This window comes from Echiichthys vipera (genome assembly GCF_963691815.1).
Source record: "Echiichthys vipera genome assembly, chromosome: 22".
Lineage (NCBI taxonomy): Eukaryota > Metazoa > Chordata > Actinopteri > Perciformes > Trachinidae > Echiichthys > Echiichthys vipera.
In genome coordinates this window covers 9,512,566-9,532,127 of record NC_139847.1, presented here as the reverse complement: position 1 = coordinate 9,532,127, position 19,562 = coordinate 9,512,566, and the positions used below count along the sequence as shown (strand labels likewise).

The 19,562-nt window shown below is 41.0% G+C and overlaps 2 protein-coding genes across 2 annotated transcripts; one reads left to right on the top strand and one right to left on the bottom strand.

Moving 5' to 3' along the window:
* Nucleotides 1-1,106: 1,106 nt before the first annotated feature.
* On the bottom strand, nucleotides 1,107-5,110 carry LOC310964328 (odorant receptor 131-2). Its single transcript, XM_083937411.1, has 2 exons — nucleotides 4,074-5,110; nucleotides 1,107-1,664 (listed from the first exon to the last, which is right to left on the bottom strand). Exons 1-2 carry the CDS (start codon nucleotides 5,021-5,023, stop codon nucleotides 1,526-1,528), a joined length of 1,089 nt encoding a protein of 362 aa, XP_083793537.1. The 5' UTR covers nucleotides 5,024-5,110; the 3' UTR covers nucleotides 1,107-1,525.
* A 3,833-nt stretch (nucleotides 5,111-8,943) lies between these two features.
* Nucleotides 8,944-16,456, top strand: ponzr1 (plac8 onzin related protein 1). Its single transcript, XM_083937423.1, has 4 exons — nucleotides 8,944-9,066; nucleotides 10,939-11,052; nucleotides 11,945-12,090; nucleotides 15,709-16,456. Exons 2-4 carry the CDS (start codon nucleotides 10,941-10,943, stop codon nucleotides 15,844-15,846), a joined length of 396 nt encoding a protein of 131 aa, XP_083793549.1. The 5' UTR covers nucleotides 8,944-9,066; nucleotides 10,939-10,940; the 3' UTR covers nucleotides 15,847-16,456.
* Nucleotides 16,457-19,562: the final 3,106 nt, after the last annotated feature.

Sequence of the window (19,562 nt, the reverse complement as noted above, 5' to 3'; positions counted from 1 at the left end):
CACACACACACACACACAAACAAACACACACACTGCTTAGACAAGTGTTGCTGCTGTAGGTGTGAGACTGAGAGATGTTGACGGCTCTTCCAGCACTTTGCGGGTCCTGTGGGTTAAAACGCTGAGAATTTCCCCGGCATATGTGGCTCCATCTGACTAAAAACTAAATAACGAGCTCGGTATGCAACAGGTCAACCCCTCTGACACTCCACTACTAATATAATGTCCTTTTTGTTTTTTGTTTTTAGCAGTGCTAATTATTTACAGAAGCAACGTTCAAAGGAAGAGTAAAGAAATCATCTTTGCTTTAATGTAATGAGGATTTAGCTCCAAATTGTGTAATATTAAGCTAACTTGCCCAAAAGGAAACAGTTTGGGCAATCTGTTAATTTGCTGTAATGCTGAGAGTTAACTAGACAAGAAGATGGATAACAATATCACTCAATTAAATGTGAAGCTAAAGCCCCGTTACAGTTAGCTAGGTACAAGCCTGGATCCTGAACCGGGCCGTCAAGCTCCCGGGGGCCTTGGGCTCCCATACCCCTTTGTGACCAAGACATTTTGAGGGTCGGTTCAGACCCGGTGCCCAATCTTGAACCAGTTCTTCCTGTTTCTTCAGTCAAAAAAACGCCCAGGAAAACTGGTTCCAGAGCGGCATCAACTCTTTTAAAGGCTGTTGCCAGTATTTTCGGATTTACGGAGTCATAACAAGAGATATCCATAATTCCCTCTGTAAAAATATGTGACTCTAATATGTCAACAAGATGAAACTTTATCCGATGTTTGCGTTTCTGTTCTGAAATTGAATGCAAATTAGCACATTTCAGCAAAAATCGTAATAATTGTCTTAATGTAAGTAATCAACTGGGGAGGTTTCATAGTATTATTGTTTGTTTGTCTTTCCTATTCACCTGTAGTGTCTCCCCTTTAGCGCTTGTATTTATATTTGAAACAACATCCGCCCCCACAGACATGGTTAGGTATCCTCTCATCTAACGCTCAGCAAGAAAGAGAAGTGCATGTGACTACCCCTCTCTTGATTTCAAGGGCGCTGGAAATACTCAAGTGGTCATAAAAGTCAGTTTTTAATGAACACAGGGAAACAACATTCACAGTGACGGTATGTTTAAATACATATATCCTCCATTCTGGTTATTTTAATCCCAAATGATGGAGAGGGGTTTGTGTCTTCGAGGTCACAGAAGTGGGCTCGTGATATGAAGTTTGGGCTGAAAATCTCTGGACCAGCCAGGACAATGGACAATAAGTGAACTGCCCACTTCTTCTGAAACCATACTGTCCTCAGCTGTTCGTCACTGGGCAGCTCCAGCATGTGCTCCACTGTCAAAACGACGTGCTGATGTCTCTTGATGGTGCCATAACGAGGCACAGCCAGGTCTCTGATGAGGAAGAACCTCATAGGACTGGTTTTGTTTGCTTTTAGTTCCTTTCAGCCCTGAGCTGAGCCACTTATCCAAATGTACCTGCTGCGGTCAAGATCCTGCAATTGAGCTGATTTTCCCCATCAGGCATTGTCCGTATCGCCCTGACATGACTCCGGGTCATGTGAGTTACTCCTGACTGACATTGGCCTTGTTTCCTCCTCCTCTGGGACTTGCGGGACTTGTAGGGAGACGATGGTCAGTGCTGTCAGTGTTCGCTCCCTGAGAAGAAAGAGAGGGTAAAAATAACCTCTAATGGCACTAAAAGTTCAGGGATGAGCTCATGTGACCCTTTGTTGTGGTGAAACGGCCAACATGCTCAAATTTCCACTAACAAAGAAAGTATATCACGGTGGTTTCATCCTCAAATCAGGCAATGAATGCCCATCTGAAGCAGTCATAGTAGCGGTTTTAGTCAGAGTGTTATCAAACCATATGCAAATCAACTATTCCCATGCTTCTTTCAGTCAAGTGACCTTATCTTGCTATGAATCCCCCTTCTTCAAAGACTTACATCATTCTGGGGAGACCCTTAAGTGTGCGGACTCAAATGTAGGCGAGTGGTAGGTATTTTAGTGTTGAAAAGTGTTTTAGTTATGATTAACAATAATTCTGTAGGAATAAAACATCTCAGATATGGAACAGCATAACAACCAATTATCAAAGCAAGAGTTTGATATCTTTGTAAATTCTTATTTGCGTTGTTTGGTTACACTCTTATGTCTGTATGATAAATAAGCTACAGAGAGAAAGCAGCTTAGCTTAGTTTAGCTTAGCTTAGCATAAAGTCTGGAAGCACAGGGAAACAACAGGGTCATCCCTATGTTCCCCCCAATTCCTTAAAGGTTTAGGGTCAGTATTAGGGGTAGGGTTCGGTCCTATGTTCCCCTGTCACATACAAAGCGGGGGAATATCTGGCTGCTAAGTTGTGACGTAATGCCCTTTCAAAATATGATTTCTGGGTCCAAGCCGCTCCAGGCCTCGTATTTCTACAACGCTGCAGTGCCGCGTTCCCCTTTGTTAAAACAGATTTGAGTTTTTAAAAAAACAACGTAATTGTCATTTTATCTCTTTCCTATCAATGCAAAAATACATCTAACTGACCAAAGAGGTGATCGTAATTGTTCACATGTTCGACCGTTGTATTTGTTTTTTAACAGAGCTTTTGGACCCGGAAATCGTATTTTGAAAGGGTGTTACGTCATTCTTTGACGTACAAAACAAAAGAGTGGCATCAATATTTTAACCTAAGTCTTGGCAAGACTGGTTTTGCTACCTTTGGGCAACTGTTTCACCCTGTTTCTAGTCTTTAGGCTAAGCTATGCTAAGCTAACCACCAGCTGGCGGCTTCATAGCTCTTCAAGGGTCCCATGTTCCCCCGGTCGCATAAGCCTCTGCCTCAGCTGATTTAATTCAGCATTTTGTCAGGGTTAGAGGTTACGGTGTGGGTCAGAGTCAGGGTTAGGGTCAGGGTCAGGGTTAGAGGTTACGGTTAGGGTCAGAGTCAGGGTTAGGGTCAGGGTCAGGGTCAGGGTTAGAGGTTACGGTGTGGGTCAGAGTCAGGGTCAGGGTCAGGGTCAGGGTTAGAGGTTACGGTGTGGGTCAGAGTCAGGGTTAGGGCCAGGGTCAGGGTTAGAGGTTACGGTTTCGGTCAGGGTTAGGGTCAGGATTAGGGTCAGTGTTAGGGGCTAGTGTTCGGGTCTACATAGGCCTATTTGCCGGGGAATTCAGCACTGATTGTGGAAAAAATAACAGACCAGGGAACATAGGACCCTTTCTGTGTAAAGTGGTGAACATCGGACCCCTCCCCCCTAAAAAAGGTCTGCTGTTCCCCGGGTCCTATGTGACCGGCTCGCTCCCTTCATATTTACGCACAGACATGAGAGTAGGAGCATAAAGGCCAGTCTCCTCCAACAAGAAGCTTTGTCCCTGCAATTGATCTGGGCATAAAATATCATTAGTGGGATCAGCTCAGCGTCACTGCAGACAGTAAAGGGTAGTTTCTCTATAAATGGATGTGTGGAGGTATGTTTGGGTTGAGGATAATGCAGGTCTGTCATCTCTGTGGTTTATTGCACATTGACGGAGGATAGGAAAACATGAGTAGGGCATAATGTTTATTTTGGATAAGCTGTTGTCATCTCTGTGTTCATCATTTCATGTGACTTCACGTGACACTCACCCACTTTATAAGTGGAAATGTCAATTACATGTTTTCCACTGATATGGCAGCCACACCAATTTTCTCCCCATATGGAAATATCCATAAACATGAATCGTAACTAAAATGTCAGACTTTGACAGCACTTTCTGATAGCGTGTAATGGCTTTATTAATGGTTAACAAATAGCCTCATTTAGGGTTGGTATTTCATGAGTTATAACCACTTTGGGGTTGCCAGGTTGTGGAGAAAATGGTCTACCTGATTACGCTTCATAAAGTGCCATATTTATTAATGATTTTGAGCTTCTGCAGACTTGATGACTTTTTAGAAAGTGAGAACACCAGCAAGAGCAATTTCTTAACAGCTAAAAAGTTGTTCTCATCAATAAGTCATTCGGTACTTACTTAAGAGAACATGGTACCCGGATTTCCGAATGGATTCTAATGGATGCATCTTTTGGGACGTACCGTGTTTTGTGTTGGGTGTGTGGCCAGTCGGCGTGCCACGTCCAGCCGAGGACACTCTTCAAGTATCGGGAACAGAAGGGGAACCTGTGACTCAGCTGCTCCAGAAGTTCCTCTTTACGCAAACCGTACACGACCGGCGCGACGCACTGCGCCAAGCTGAAGAAAGCGAAGATCACCACGGCTGACAGCTCTTTGGTCTCGGGCTGAATGAGCCCCCGGTTGAACAACACCGTCAGCACGTAGTTCACAAAGTTAGGGAGGATGTAAACCGCCAGCTGGCTGCAGTGCAGGGCGATCGTCCTGCAGCCGGCCCGGTTGCGCCGATTGAGCACCCCTAACCTCCGCCCCTCCACCAGTATCCTCGCGTAGCTGTACAGTATGAGCAGAGTGCACACACCTATGAACAACACCTTCTGCAGCTGGCCTTTCCCCAGCTTATCCGGCCCGCACACGCCGTTATAGCCGGTGTTCTGAGAGTCCGGGTGGAGGAGCAGACCGAGCGGAATCACCAAAGCCACGAGCCAGGTGAACGCACCCACCAGCCAGGGCCAGCGCCCCGACGTGCAGGTGGAGGTGGAGGTGTAACGCATCGGGTGGCACACCGCGCAATAGCGGTCCATAGCCATCACCGTGAGCGTCAGGAGGATGTTGGAGGCGCTGCTGATCTGAACGGTGACCATGGCGAGGCAGGCGGAGCGCCCCGGCCGCGCGTCCAGGTGGATCTGGTAGTAGAAGACGCTCCTCATCCCCAGGTGGACCAGGGCGGATACCAGGAGGTGGAAGACCAGCACGAAGCGGACATGACTGCGGAGCCGCTCCACGCGAAGGATGGTCCAGTTGATGATGAGGTTGAAGAAGAGCAGCACCGAGAAGGACACGGCGGATACGTGAAAGCGCACGCAGGTGTAACTCCGCACCTGCGTCGACTCCGTGGTGTTGTTTGCTGACATTATTCCTGCGCGAAACGGATGGATGTAGCCTGTGGGAGAAGGATGATGATGAGGATGAAGATGATGATGATGAGCAGTGGAGTTGATGGGAAAGAGAGTTTGTCCACCGCATCCTCTCTCACTAATGTCTAACTAAAGAGTGACTCAATAGGCTCAACCACAAGAAGTCTCTCTCTCTCTCTCTCTCTCTCTCTCTCTCTCTCTCTCATACACACACTCACACACACACACACACACACACACGCACACACACACACACACACACAAACACACACACACACACACGTCCTAATGTGTGTATTGTCACATGCACAGATAAACCAAAATCCCCAGGTCTAAAAGATGATTTCTTTGCATTGTTTAAAGAAACAAATACTTGAGGGAAAGTTTTAAGTTTGCTTTTATTTGATCATTTAATTATTTAATTATAATAAACAAGAGAAAAGCACTGATACATTTCTTTTCCCTCTATTTTGTCTTTGGGGTGAAAATAAACTGTCCACCTAGATGTTATGCTTACTTTTAAATGTGATGTGCCCCCTGTCTTATTTTTCTTATTTTTTATTTCTTTAATTTAAATGGAGCCGTGTCCCTGACCCGCAGAGCAGAGACAGTATGTCTGGTGTTATTTGTAGCGCACATGCTGCCCCCCTCTGCTGAGAGCAGGAACATCCGACCAATCACAGAGGTTCTTCTGTCGCTGCTCTCTGGGTCACTTCAACAGAAACGACTGGGAATAAAGAGTTGGATGTAACAAGTAACTAAGATAAGGTTAGGTTAGATTAGGTTAGATTAGGTTAGATTAGGTTAGATTGGATTAGATTAGATTAGAAACCCACCAGATAAAACACATACAACCAGTTGACATAAGTACAGTCGTTATTGCACAATTATGAGGTGCTTTACTGGAGTAATTCCTTTTTAATATACTTTATTCTTCCACTCCACAACATTTCAGAGGAAAAATTGTGCTTTTAGAAGAAGAAGAAGAATTATTTTATTTATCCTGCAATGGGGAAATTTGATTTTTTTCACTCTATTATTATTTTTCACGTTACACACACAGGCCCGAAATACACACACATGCACAAACAGGACCTATATAAATGCAATTAATGGAGAGATGTCAGAGCGAGGGGGCTGCCCTGAGCAGTTGGGGGTTCAGTGCCTTGCTCAACAGCACCTCGGCAGTGCCCAGGAGATGAACTGGCACCTCTCCAGCCACCAGTCCACGCTCCCTGCGGTTCCCAGCCAAGTCACCTATGGACTGAGCTACTGCTCCACTACAGTTATTATGCAACTTTAGTTACTTTTCAGAATCAGTTTTTTATACAATACTCAAGGTCTACTGGAACACTCTTCCTTTAAATACCAGGGCAATGCCAAGTAAAAAAGCCTTTAAGACGCATGTAAAGTCACTTTCCAGACTGAAGAGTTAGTGAAATTTCCCCCCCTTTTTTTCTTTCTTTACTTTACTTTATTTATTTTAACTATTATTTACAGTTCTTACTCTATTTTACCTTAATTATCTACTTATGTTATATGTTTACTGTGACTGTATGTCTGACATGTTGTTGGGAGGGATAGCAGGATTCATGTTGTTTTATGCAATATGTAACTGATTTTTATTTCTGCCTCTCTGCAAAATTTAATACAGAAATTTTGGGGTAAAAAAGTTAGTTTTTTATGTTACCATTTGAAGAAGTTTCTTTTTCTTCCGTTTATTCCTTTCTTTTTATCTGTGTATTTCCAGTATATGTTTTATCTTAAACTTTAAAACCAGGAGCCTGGCGTTTGTGCGTCAGCTGACGGGGATCCTCAATAAACAATAAACAAAATATTTTCAACAAATACAATAACATATATTGTTTTAGGCTACACAGCAGTATATAAAGTATAAAAGTAATAGCTCCAGCTGCAACATTAAAGTGATATTAACATGAATCTATCAATGGGCCATTGATGCTGATGCTTTTATACTTTTACTTCAGTAACAGTTGGACCCCTGGGCTTTTACTTGTCACAGAGTATTTCTATAATTGTTATTATTACTTTTACTGGAGTAAAAGCTCCGAGTCCTTCTTCCCCCACTGGTTCTAGCTGGTTGGCTGAGGTTACAGGCTCCATCTACCGTTAGGAGCTGTGAAGGTGCCCCTGTCCTGCTCCAGCAGCATCAAAAGCTGACATTAGAGGGAGACAGAGGTTAAGAAGTGTCTGATCCGGCTCATGAAAACCACCTGTGTGGGGGTTTAATGCTTGTGCAGGAGCTTTAACAGACTCAGGGCCCTTCCTCCTGCACCCCTTGGACCCCTGCACCTGTTTGGTAACGCACCAATGATCTTTCAACTGGCCCAGTGTCATCACAGACTACATTTTTAATCCTATAAGCTTTTTTTTACTTTACGCTGTGTAGTCATCTCCACAGCCTCGCAGCCTTGGTTTCAGTCCTCACTTCCAGCGCTATATTTGTTTTTTTTGCTTCACCGCAGTCCACACACTCTGCAGGTGGTGTTATGTATGCTTCCCCTCTGCTCCACGTTTGTTTAAGTCATTTATCATTTCATTTGAAAGGGTACGTTTGCAAAACCTTTGGGATCAACAAAACAAACATTTTGCAATCAGCCATAAGAGGGAGAGCTTATCAAATGTGTTGGTGTTTGCTCCTGTAATCCTTTTACATTTGAAGCCACCTTTCACTTTGGTCACAGTAGACTATTTAATGATACCCAATGCATAAAGAGCACTCATAGCTCTATTGGTTAGAAAAAATACAGCAAATACAAGGAATCAAATACTTCAAATGATAGGCCATTTAAGTTATCTATTAACTCATGCCATCTGGCCTCGCCCATACTTCAATATTTGACTCAGTTTGATCATAATAATGTAATAAACCGTAATAATGCAATGAACCATAATATTAAAAACCTCTGTGGATGACGTGATTTTTTCCATTCTTACATTTAACGACCTTTGAAGGTGAGATTCCTTAATAAACGTAGTTTTAAAAAAACAATATCGCCTGCACAATCTGTTTCTTTTTAAAAACATATTCTTTTAAATGCATTTTTTAAATGTATGTTGCCCATGGTTTTTGTTTGTTTTATGTGTTTTTTTTTTTAAATCTTCCTCTCATTTTACACAAGGAGTCGTTTTTGGTAAATTGCATCTGAATGTAATAGTTTAATTGTATTTCATAATTTGAAAACCCAGTTTTAATGTTATTTTAAATCAATAATGTGCACTAAATGACTAGGGTATAATATATTTATACCCTAATCACATTTCAAAAAAGCCTTGAAATGGAAAACAATTAAAGATTATTATGTCAAATTATGAATATGTAAAACAAATAAGGATTATAATTTAGTATTTTTTCGTTTTTCATTCTTTTATTTCTTTATGTATTGCTGATATTCGGGGTTACTTTATCTTAACGGGTTGAATAGGACAGGTAAAAAAGAAGCCATCAGCCTGTTCCCTTTTTTAGTTGCTGATTGTATATTTTTATGATATGAAATGATAATAAACTTCATTCATACAGATGTATAGTGTCCCTGTAGTGATGTGCTGGCTTTAGTTACAGTCTTTAGAGCACCTTGAACTTCACTCATATGGTTTCAGATGCAAACACACCCAATAATGGTGTTTTAAGGGGCAGACTTAGTTTTTCCTTCATGCAAATGGTTAGTTTGCATCTTTGAGCACTTACAGCAGCAGCAGCTCTGATCTGTCGCAATAGTTTTGATCACTAAGCTGTTTTTTTAGTGTTATCTCTGCACCCTGTGTGTGTGTGTGTGTGTGTGTGTGTGTGTGTGTGTGTGTGTGTGTGTGTGTGTGTGTGTGTGTGTGTGTGTGTGGGTGTGGGTGTGTGTGTGGGTGTGTGTGTGTGTGTGTGTGTGTGGGTGTGTGTGTGTGAGCACCAGGGGCAGCGCTCTCACCACTAACACACACGCGTTCCTTCAGCAACCTGCGGGCGTTTGGTGCTGAACGGACCGGACTTTCTTTGGACCCTCTCTCAGCTCACGGAACCACGGAACAAGGTGAGAGAAAGTGTGTGTGTGAGTCTAAATGAGACAATGTAACGGGCTTAATATGAGGTGTACTAATATAAGCATGTCGGTGACATTTGTTTGCTTTATTGTAGCTAATTCACTTGCGAGTCACTCGTAAAAATCAGATAAAAACACTGGAAAAGTAGAAAGAATAAGACGCTGAGTTTGTTTTATAACTCTTATTTTATGACCACACTAACCATTAGAGAAAAATAACTGTAATGCTGCCTTTGAAACGCATTTACTATCAGCACGGTGAGCTTATAAGAAAGCATAAAGTGGTATTTTATCATTTTATTCTAGAAATAAATCATTTATGAGACTTCTAAAACTGAATACATCCATTTCCCACGAAATAAGTGACTTTAGGTGCTTTTTTCACTGTGACTTTGAGTCATTCCCACTGTTTAGCATCTTTAAGGAGCATTTAAGCTAACATAAATAAAGTTTTTAAGTGACTTTAGGTGCTTTTTTCACTGTGACTTTGAGTCATTCCCACTGTTTAGCATCTTTAAGGAACATTTAAGCTAACATAAATAAAGTTTTTAAGTGACTTGAGGTGCTTTTTTCACTGTGAATTTGAGTCATTCCCACTGTTTAGCATATTTAAGGAGCATTTAAGCTAACATAAATAAAGTTTTTAAGTGACTTTAGGTGCTTTTTTCACTGTGAATTTGAGTCATTCCCTCTGTTTAGCATCTTTAAGGAGAATTTAAGCTAACATAAATACAGTTTTTAGATGCAGTCTGTGAGAAAATAAAAGCGTAATATTTAAAACATGTTGCAAAAGCGTGAACACATTTAAAAGCGTGGCTCGTGCCAGCAGCAGCTAGCTGAAGCTAAAGCTAAAGCTAGCTGACCATGTGAGGTGTCTGACCAGCGCGTCCACGGCTCCTCTTCTCACTCTTTTCCTTTAATTTCACTGCTTAGAGAAGATGGAGCCTCATGTCATGGAAACATAGCTATAGCTAGTTACATGTGAACAACACTAGGTTTTTTTTGCCGCCTTCATGGACCAGAAAGCGCCCAGAGACACGTGACAGCAGGGGTGGGCAGTTCAGGTGTTGTGCCGTGTTCAGCCCCCCTGCCATGAAATGCCCCCCCTCGCATTACAGGTGATATTCTGGATCAGAAGGCTGTTGTTTCCACCTGTAGGAGTAGTTTATATACAGGTAACTCACAACGGTCAGACCATTGGTTACTTACAGTCTTTAAACTATTTTAAAGAGTTTAAAATCACAAACTTGGGTAATAGCGAACACAAAACAACACCTTTTTGTGTGTTCTGTGGAAATATACTGCAGCCATAATTACAAAATGAATTAAATGGATCTTTTGAGCAAGTTGAATGTGTTTGACTCAGCGTTTCCTAATAGGAATCCCAGCTTTTCTTGCTATTCATATTTTCAAAAGTGTGTGCTTTAAATTGGATTACCTGTATATAAACTACTCCTATAGGTCAAAACAACAGCGTCCTGATCACCTATAATGTGAGGGGGTGCATTTCACGGCAGGGGTGCTGAATACGGCACAACACCGGTCCTGGGGGGGGCACTGTCCTGCATGTTTTAGGTTTCTCTCTGCTCCAACACACCTGAGTCTGATGATGTGCTCTATCAAGCAGCTGATGCTTGTCACAGTTTGATTATTGTTAGAATCAGGTGTGTTGGAGCAGGAAACCTAAAACTCACAGGACAGTGGCCCCCCAGGACCAGCCCTTCTTACAGGAGCAATACTGTGGTTAGTTTAGCTTCAAACCCGCCTGCGATCTTTTGCATGCGTAGGCAGGTAAGAGTTAACAGTGTGTATGGAGAAGTCCCCCGTCTTCCCAGTTCTCTCATCCCTGTTGTATCCTTTCAGACATGGCCGTCCAACAGCAGCCGACCCAGATGGTGACAGTGATGACCACCCATACCCAAAGCCCTGGGACCTGGAGCACCGGCCTCTGCGATTGCTGCAGTGATATGGGCACCTGTAAGTTCGTCCGACAAACCCAAACCAATTCATGTTTTCATTCATCACAGAATGTGCTTTTTCAACCTACAGTGTGCACGGAAACCGCCAGCGTGTCATTGCTGTGTGAAATGTAACCATTCTGTCAGGTACCCAGTTAAAACAACTTCCCATAAGGAAGCAGAGAGTGTGAAGTGAAGCAAGGCGTCGCCACTGGAATTCTTTCTTGGATAAGATATCGTAACTACCTGTTAAGGATACAATCTCACCATAAGGTCCATTTAGTGGGTGTTCTCGATTGTTTCACTCAACCGTCAGTGGAGTTTGATCGGTTGTCTATCTATTTTGGCATCAAAGCTAAGGCTCAGAGTTCATTCTTGATATTTGAAACAAAGTTGAAGACTGAAAAACGTCTTTGCCTTACTCTGGGAAAATAATAAGATAATAGTAAGACATTTAATGTAGAAGAACTACGCAGGGGGTCGGTAATTGTGTTGATGTTTTTCTTATTGATTGCTAAAATTCCTCTAAAAATACGTTAAAGTTGAACATCGGTCAAAGACAAGACGGTAAAGTATAGCATTCCTTGTAGGAAAGATGCAAATACAATATTAGCCGTCAAAGTATTAGGTATCTATAAAGAAAACTAAAAATGATCCAGGATTAATGCAATACTTAGCCTTTATAAGCAACCATTAAGCACCCATTTATCATGACTTGTTATTCGTGGATTGATTTCTTATATATACTGTAAATGAAAAGGAAATAAATAGCACATAGACCCCCCACACTCTTCTGAAGCCAAACCTACGCCCGTTGCTGCAACATCATCAGTTTACGAGACCTAACCGAGCCGGAGATAAGAGTTTTATAACTGTGCTCTAAGAAGACACTCTTCTCTTCTGTCCTCAAGGTTGCTGCGGCCTTTGGTGCTTCCCCTGCATGCAGTGTCAGACAGCAGGCGATTACGGCTGGTGCTGCTGCATGCCTTTACTGGACGCCTGTTGTGTGGTGTCCTGCATACTCCGCTCAAACATCAGAGAGCGCCACGGCATCCCTGTAAGTCTGGCTTAGGGAGGGGGTTGGGGGGGCATACGTGTGGGAAGAGTTGGCTACGACTGGGTAAAATCATCTCGCTTTTGCTGACCTCGTGGTTTCACATCTCACCATGCTGCAGTGATGTGCAGGTGAAATCCAGGACATCGCTGTTTTATGGGGTTAGAGTTGCAACAGAGCACATTTTCTGACAACACCCATCGTTGATGAGGCGGTTATGATCCTAGGTGACAAACGGGTTTGAGGGCAGCTGCCTTAAAGCAACAACTTAAGTATCTCAATCATTATTCTGATGTATCAACAATGTTCATGTGTTCTTCATAGAGAGGTCTGGAGTTAGGGGCAAGTCAAAAAGAACGACCACAGCAGTGCAAATATTGGGTTAATTCCAGGTGTTGTAACGCGGATTAAGACATGAACATTGTTAATAACCCTTGACAAACGTTAGTTGTTGCATTAATGAACGCATTGGTTTTGCATTAACTCATGCTTGAGATACTGTTAATTCTTGATGGTTCCTGACAGTTTATGAAGTATTACATTAATCAGTTCATGCTTTAACATGCATTAAGTCATGCATGCAGTCATGATGATTAATGTACCCTCATGTCAAAAGTACATATAAAGAAAGATTGAGTTTTAACCCTGAGAAACAAGGCAAAGAGTATGGGAGATGTATATCTGCAGATAAGTGACAATGCAACATCATGTACGTAACCACAAATAAGGAACTTTATTTTTTCCACCAAAGCTGTGGTTGTGTTTACCTTCAGGTCAGCGTGTGCAGCTGAGAGACGCAGTACTTCTCTCTAAATACTCTCCTACCTCTCTCTAAATACTGCTCAGTGTGCACCTATGCTGACTACCACAGACCTGTTTTTGCATACTTTTAGGCCAATTGGTGTAATACAGCACTTTCAAAGCAAAAGTTGCAAGGTACTGTTTATCTCGATAAGCATTTTCTTTCACCTTGCCTTTCAGGGCTTCTGTTCAAGTCTGTTGAAACTAATGGAAACACCAGAATGACACCAATTATTAAACTTCTTATTTGTGTACTAAATGACCTGATAGACAGTTATTAAGTGATAGATCAATATTGACGTATTGCTTAATAACTGTCTAGCGTTAAGTATTTATTATCGTATTTGTTCTTGCATATGAATTTGTTTGCAGAAATTCAAATAACAGGCACCAATTAAAACTCTCTGTGCTGTTGAAATACAGATTCATATTTTTGGTTTGGTCTGGCTTATTGATGACATACAAATATAAAATACTAAAAGAATAATGAGAAGGCCAGGTTTAGTCAGACTTTTGTTACTCTTCCATTATCATATTGCGTGTTTTACTCTGCCTTGCTTTGGAAAGTAGTTCCCAGTTTTCATTCTGATTGCAGGTCTGCTTTTACTTTTCGGTCAAAGCAGAACTTTGTGTTCACGTTATGAGTAAACACAATATCAAATGGAAAAACATTAAATCAAATGTATTTGCTGTAAACACACGTTCTCTCAGACACGGCTGGGGGATGTGGCTGAAATCAATCATAATATTTTTATTTTATTTAATGTATGTAATAATATCATATGTGTAATAACATTTTGCACACATTTCACTGACATTGACGATTGCTTTATTGCATTGATGTACACTGTTACTGCACGACTTGCTCCAGATAAAATCTTAGCAAAAATGTAATACAATATTCTATCTAATTATAATGTGTTTAAAATCCTTCATTTGGATAACAGAATTTTAATTATAACAGAATTATAAAGATGAGAAGAAGGTATGATCATATTTTCAAAATGCTTATTCATATGCAACATGTCCCGTCTAAGGTTTGATGACAACCTCATCACCGTCAGCTTATAGCTCATAGCTGCATACTTTGAAATACTTTCTTCTCTCATATTTTACTAAGATGCAATTCACAATACAAACAGCATCAATAAAAAGCCTACGTTGCATCCATTCTCATGGCGGTGCGGACTGATTGTAGATGTCATTATATGAGTGATTTATCTGTAATTTTATATTTGCTTCTCTCAAATGTTTTTTAATGTTCTGTGTGAAGTCCTCTGAATTGCCTTGCTGAGCAGAGATATCTCCATATCTGTAACGGAGTACCAAGCGCGGGTGTTAACTAGTGTTGCTTTCGTCAACGAAAATTATGACGAAATATCTTCGTCAACGAACCTCTATCAAGCAACGAAAACTAGACGAGACGAAACGAAATGCTGGGCATGTGACGATGACTGAGACAAAATAAATAATGCAATTTCGTTGACGAATAAAAACGAGACGAAATGTCTCTTCATTTTCTTTGACGAAAACGAGACGAAATAACGTTGAATCGTCTCGTTTAGTCACGTTATTATTATCATTATTTTGTAGTTTTTTTTCCCAGTCTCGCGTCTGGGCGACGTCAGTTAGTTAGCGACAACTAAAGAAACATGAGAACAAAGTGTGGCACTAGCTGGGGGTCGTGTTTGGGAGGAAAAGAAGAATCACTTTCATTACACAGACGTGGAGTCGGAATGTGTTGTGGAAAAAGAAAGAGATAAATGCAGCCAAAAAATCACAGGAAAAAACACCACACATCTTAAGAGACACCTCAGGGCATCTCATTATGACATTTAGGTGAGTCAAGACATAACGTAACGATACTTTCTGTTTTAGAAAGCTCATGCGACATGAGGCTAATGTGTCGGGTTTTAACGCTAGCTTTGGCGTTAGCCACTGGAGGTGCGTGTGTGTGTGTGTGCGTGTGGGTGTGAGAGAGACTAGCGTGAGTGTGTGTGTATAAGAGAGACTAGCGTGTTTGTGAGAGAGACTAGCGTGTGTGTGTGTGTGTGTGTGTGTGTGTGTGTGTGTAGTTCCTACGTGACTGACTCACTCTATAAGTGCACTAAACTTCCCCTTGTTGGCCAAATACTTTCACTAGTTTTGTATTTCACAGAGCAAATAACACTGAACTGAATTTGGCATCAACATAGATTGGATTACTTATTCTAGACCTGTACATGCATTTACACTAAAGATATGTGCATGGGTTTGGCTAAAAGAAAATGTTAGTTTCCTCAATACTACTAGGTACTTTTATTATATTGATTAAATATAATTGCATCACTAAAAAGAGACTAATATACAATTTTCTTAAACTAAAACTAGACTAAAATGTCGTAAGTTTTAGTCGACTAAAACTAGACTTAAATGCTCAGACTTTTAATGTGCACAATAGCTGGGTGTGTTCAGGGCATTTCATTTAGTGCATTCAAACATCGGCAATTATGATTGAAGCTAAATTGAATCATGATTCATGTCTGTACTGGTTCACTCTCCACAGCCAGATCCAAACAGGCACCAAACCAGACAGACAAGTTAGCGACTAGCGATTTAGCAGCTAAAGAGACAGATATTTTTTCAGGGATGGAGACCAGATCTTGGACTTAGATTCACCTTAGATTCAAGTTGTTACAGCACCTCCAGTTAAAAAAGATGAATAAATTCTGCTTGGAATCATCTGGACTACAGCCAGACTCATTAACATCTTGGGTGTCAGTGAATATTCTGCTAAATTAATATTCTTCCTAAATAAGTCTCTCTCCCTCTCTCCTTCAAGGCTCGTGCTGCGACGACTGCTGCAAGCTATTGTGGTGTTACTCTTGTGTCTGGTGCCAGATGAATCGTGAGCTGAAGATCAGGGCCGAACGGCAGGGTAGCACCTCAGTGGTCACCACACAGGTCGTCAGGGGATAGGACGCACGTGCTTTGGTTGTGGGCTGAGGGCACAGGACGTCATGGTTAACACGTTGTGTATATCTCACTAGTCGTTTTACTTAATGTTAATGTTCTGATGCCTACAACTTCATCCGTGCACTTTTGCACAGAACGTCACATGCACAACAACTTTTAGCAGTTAGCACTGAGCATCTTTGCATTTTATAGTAGTGATGTGCCGTTTGTAACGCCTAGATTTATCTGTTGTTTTTTTTTTGAGAGTGAACTTGGCGGTTCAACCCTAAGATTTACTGTTAGAGCCAGATGTTTTGAGTTGAATGTTAACACGATGGATGTTGTGATGCTGTAGGTCAGGCCTGTCTGACCACTGATTCACTCTGGCAAATAAAATATCGCTATTTTCAACTGACAAGTTCCATCCATCAACATATGACCCTAACAAAGTCGCATTATTCTGTCAGCCAGCTAAAACGCTCCAGTATCGAGTCTTGATCACAAACATTTTACGGTGTTGCACTTCTCTCTTTTTTTATCATGTGAAAGATGGAAAAAAATGTTTCAGATACGTGGAAGTGTATGATTTCATAATAACTAACTTTTATTGAGTAATGTCCTGTTGACAACTGCTTTCACACCACAGGACGGATCACAACACTGTTATTTACTGGTTTTGTTTGTTTGTTTGCATGTCGGATCTATCTGTCCGCACAAATTCAAGATCAACAGGTTGAGTTTGCACTCAAAGATAGAACTTTAATAATTGATTGAATTGGCTTCAAAGTGCAAAGTTTTGTCATTGTCATTGACAGTGCACAGTATTTATACATCACTGCTAATTGGGTGAGATGATCCATAGTTGGTGAGTGAGGTAAACTATGCAGGTAAAGAACACTGCGTTGGCACAACATCAGAAACAGCAGCATAGATAAAGTATTTACTGTACTAGAGCCAGTAGTTAAAGGCACAATTTTCTGGGTCTCTCAATCACAACAGTAACAAAAGACAGTTTGGGGACATTTTAAAGTAGAGTGGGATCATGGGAGTTGTTGCCTCCTCATCATCGCGGTCAGATTCTTCTGTGGCATAAAACTTGAGTCCAAAGTCCATTTATGACGGTGGGTGTATGACACTGACAGCAGACCAAATGTAACAATAAAAAGACAGATTTCTCTGGTTTAAACAGTGTTGGAAACATTTGGGATAATGTAAGTATAAAACTCAACAAAATCTATAACATAGGTTGTGGTTTATTGACATTTTAATGCAGAAAAGTTACAAATACCTTTTTAATAGAAACAAATTTAAAATATCAAAGGGGAGCAGTCTTAAAAACCATGATAACACATGAAACAGAACTCACGATGTTGTGGATCTAGACTAGAGGAACTAGTTTTTACAAAGAGTAAGCCAGTTCCCTAATTTTTCAACTTTATTGTTTTTTTTTTTTAAAGTGGCGATAAAGTAATGTATTACGAAATAAAGCTTGTGATAAAGTCATACCCAAGTCCATGCCTTTAGCCTTTTAGCTTACTTCCTAATTTGTGTATTATTATCATTAAGTTACTTTAAGTCAGCACGCCGATTATATTGATTAAAGTGCAAAAAATTAGGGGCTGCCTTAGAGTGACCATGAACAGCGACGTCCTCATTTTGAACCCCAGTTTTCATTTCTTGATATTTCTCCACTATTGTCATCTAATAAGGGATAACATCTGGATGTGTGTGAGCAACACAGCTGGGGATGTGCAATGCAATAATTCCTTTAGTACGCTGGGGCCGAAGGTCAAATAGCAGATTTAAAATTTTAAAACAGTTTGTGTGGAATTGCAATTTTCAGACGGATTTATCTAGCGTAAAATATTTATTTGATTCTTTTTGGTCCCAGCGTATATTGGATGGATCACCATGAAATTTAGTAGAGGTCAAGCCCCCACCACAGCGACTTCCTGGTTGATCCAATAAGGAAGCACCAAAAAACTGCAGTTCTCCAAGTGTCCACTAGGGGCAGGTTTCATGATAGAGCAGTTTCTTATTGACCCCCATGTTAAACAGGTCGTTTTCACAGCATAATTAAACCTATTTAAGTCCTGGTACAAAAAAACATTCTAGTCCTTATGTTTAGGTCATTTCTCCATGACAACACTGAGGGGGGGGGGGGGGGGGGGTGATTGTTTTTGTACTAGGCTAGTTTTTATTTTATTGGAGGTTAAAGTTTATGAATAATTAGAGGCGCGGCCTCTTGAGTGACATAGCCACTGGCCCTCACTTCTCCTCGGAGGTAAACCTCAGCCAGATGGACGTATCTCCCTCCCCCCAATGTCACATACATGCCTGAAGTCAAAGTCTGACAAGATGGCGACTCCCGTAGGCTAGTACGATTGGAATCAAGTTGAGAGAACGGACCTCTAGGGGTATGCTACGTCCATTTTTTTTATACAGTCTAAAGTAGAGAAATTTGTGGTCCCCAGAGGATGAAGGGTAATGACTTTGGTGATCCCCTGATTTTTTCCCTAGCGCCACCTCGAAGGAGACATACATTCAGTGTTAGATACCATCAGTGGAGGAGTTTTCAGGTTTGAAGCACTGAGGAGCGTTCCAGCTGTGACTGAGGGGAGGAAATAAGGGGAAAGGGGAACATCTCTGTTTTGACTGTGGACTCTGGTGCCAAACTAAACCTCTGAGACTTGAGATTTTGGCTGCAAACACATTCAGGCCGAACTGTCCTCCAACTCAATCCAACTATGTACGAAACCACGGAGTGGTCAAAGGGTAAACCACTTGGGGAAAGCATTTCCTGTTTGCCTGTTCGTCTTGTTCATCACAGATGAATGTAATGTAATAGTTTATTGGTGCCAATTTCAGGACCTCTGTTGGATTTGGTTTCTCCCTAACCTTAGGGTCATTAAAATGCACTTATATATATTATATGTAATAATAATGTAGTAACAAAAGCTATGCACTTCTTTAAGCGTGTATTCCTTCATTTCTCCTTTACATTTATAGGTTCAAATACTCACCAGTGCACTTGGGGCTAACTCTTATTTATGATTTCAGAAAGATTCCCAAGGCGTTTCCTGGGAAGGGTACGCTGTTTGGTTCTAATGACAGGTCAAATAGACACAGAGTAAACGACAGGTCAGCTGATGGAAAAAGGTTAAATTTGTATGAAGGCAAGCAAAAAATTAAACAAATACAGAGGAAAAAAGGTTCAAATGACAAGCAAATTATATAAATATATTGACTTGAGTTAAGTTTAAGTAAAGTAAAGAAAACTGTCTGACTTGATCCTTCCTGTTTTTCTTATCTGCAGAGTAATAGTTGAGGTCTGGCAGCAAATGTAGAAGTGATCGCCAAAAAAACTGTGTGTGGGTGGGTGTGACCTTTCGGTTCCTCAATCTTCGTTTCATTTTGTCGAAAAACGTTTCCAGGTTACTGTAGTGTCCTTTCTCGAATGATTTACATTAAACCTTTGATGCATTTACGTGATTCCTTACTGTATATCGGCTACAATTGGTACTGAAACATTAGCTGCTGTTCATGGGTTCCCATGCAGTTTAATCATATTACTCCAAATTTCCTGTCACTGTTTTTTATTAATATTCATAAATAATTGATGATTGATTAGGTGAGATGATCCACAGTTGGTGAATGATTCTATTATTCAGTCAATGAACTCATTTTGACCCAAACATACTCAAAAGGTAAAGTGAGTGAGGTAAACTACGCAGGTAAAG

What these genes read in the sequence shown, in the direction of transcription:
- LOC310964328 (XM_083937411.1), bottom strand. Translation starts at nt 5,023, where the DNA reads ATGTCAGCAAACAACACCACGGAGTCGACGCAGGTGCGGAGTTACACC. An exon ending in CACACCCAACACAAAACACG is followed by an intron (nt 1,665 to 4,073) that starts GTACGTCCCAAA and finishes CTTTCTTCTCAG; the next exon opens with GGAGCGAACACTGACAGCAC.
- ponzr1 (XM_083937423.1), top strand. Translation starts at nt 10,941, where the DNA reads ATGGCCGTCCAACAGCAGCCGACCCAGATGGTGACAGTGATGACCACC. An exon ending in CTGCAGTGATATGGGCACCT is followed by an intron (nt 11,053 to 11,944) that starts GTAAGTTCGTCC and finishes TCTGTCCTCAAG; the next exon opens with GTTGCTGCGGCCTTTGGTGC. An exon ending in GAGAGCGCCACGGCATCCCT is followed by an intron (nt 12,091 to 15,708) that starts GTAAGTCTGGCT and finishes TCTCTCCTTCAA; the next exon opens with GGCTCGTGCTGCGACGACTG.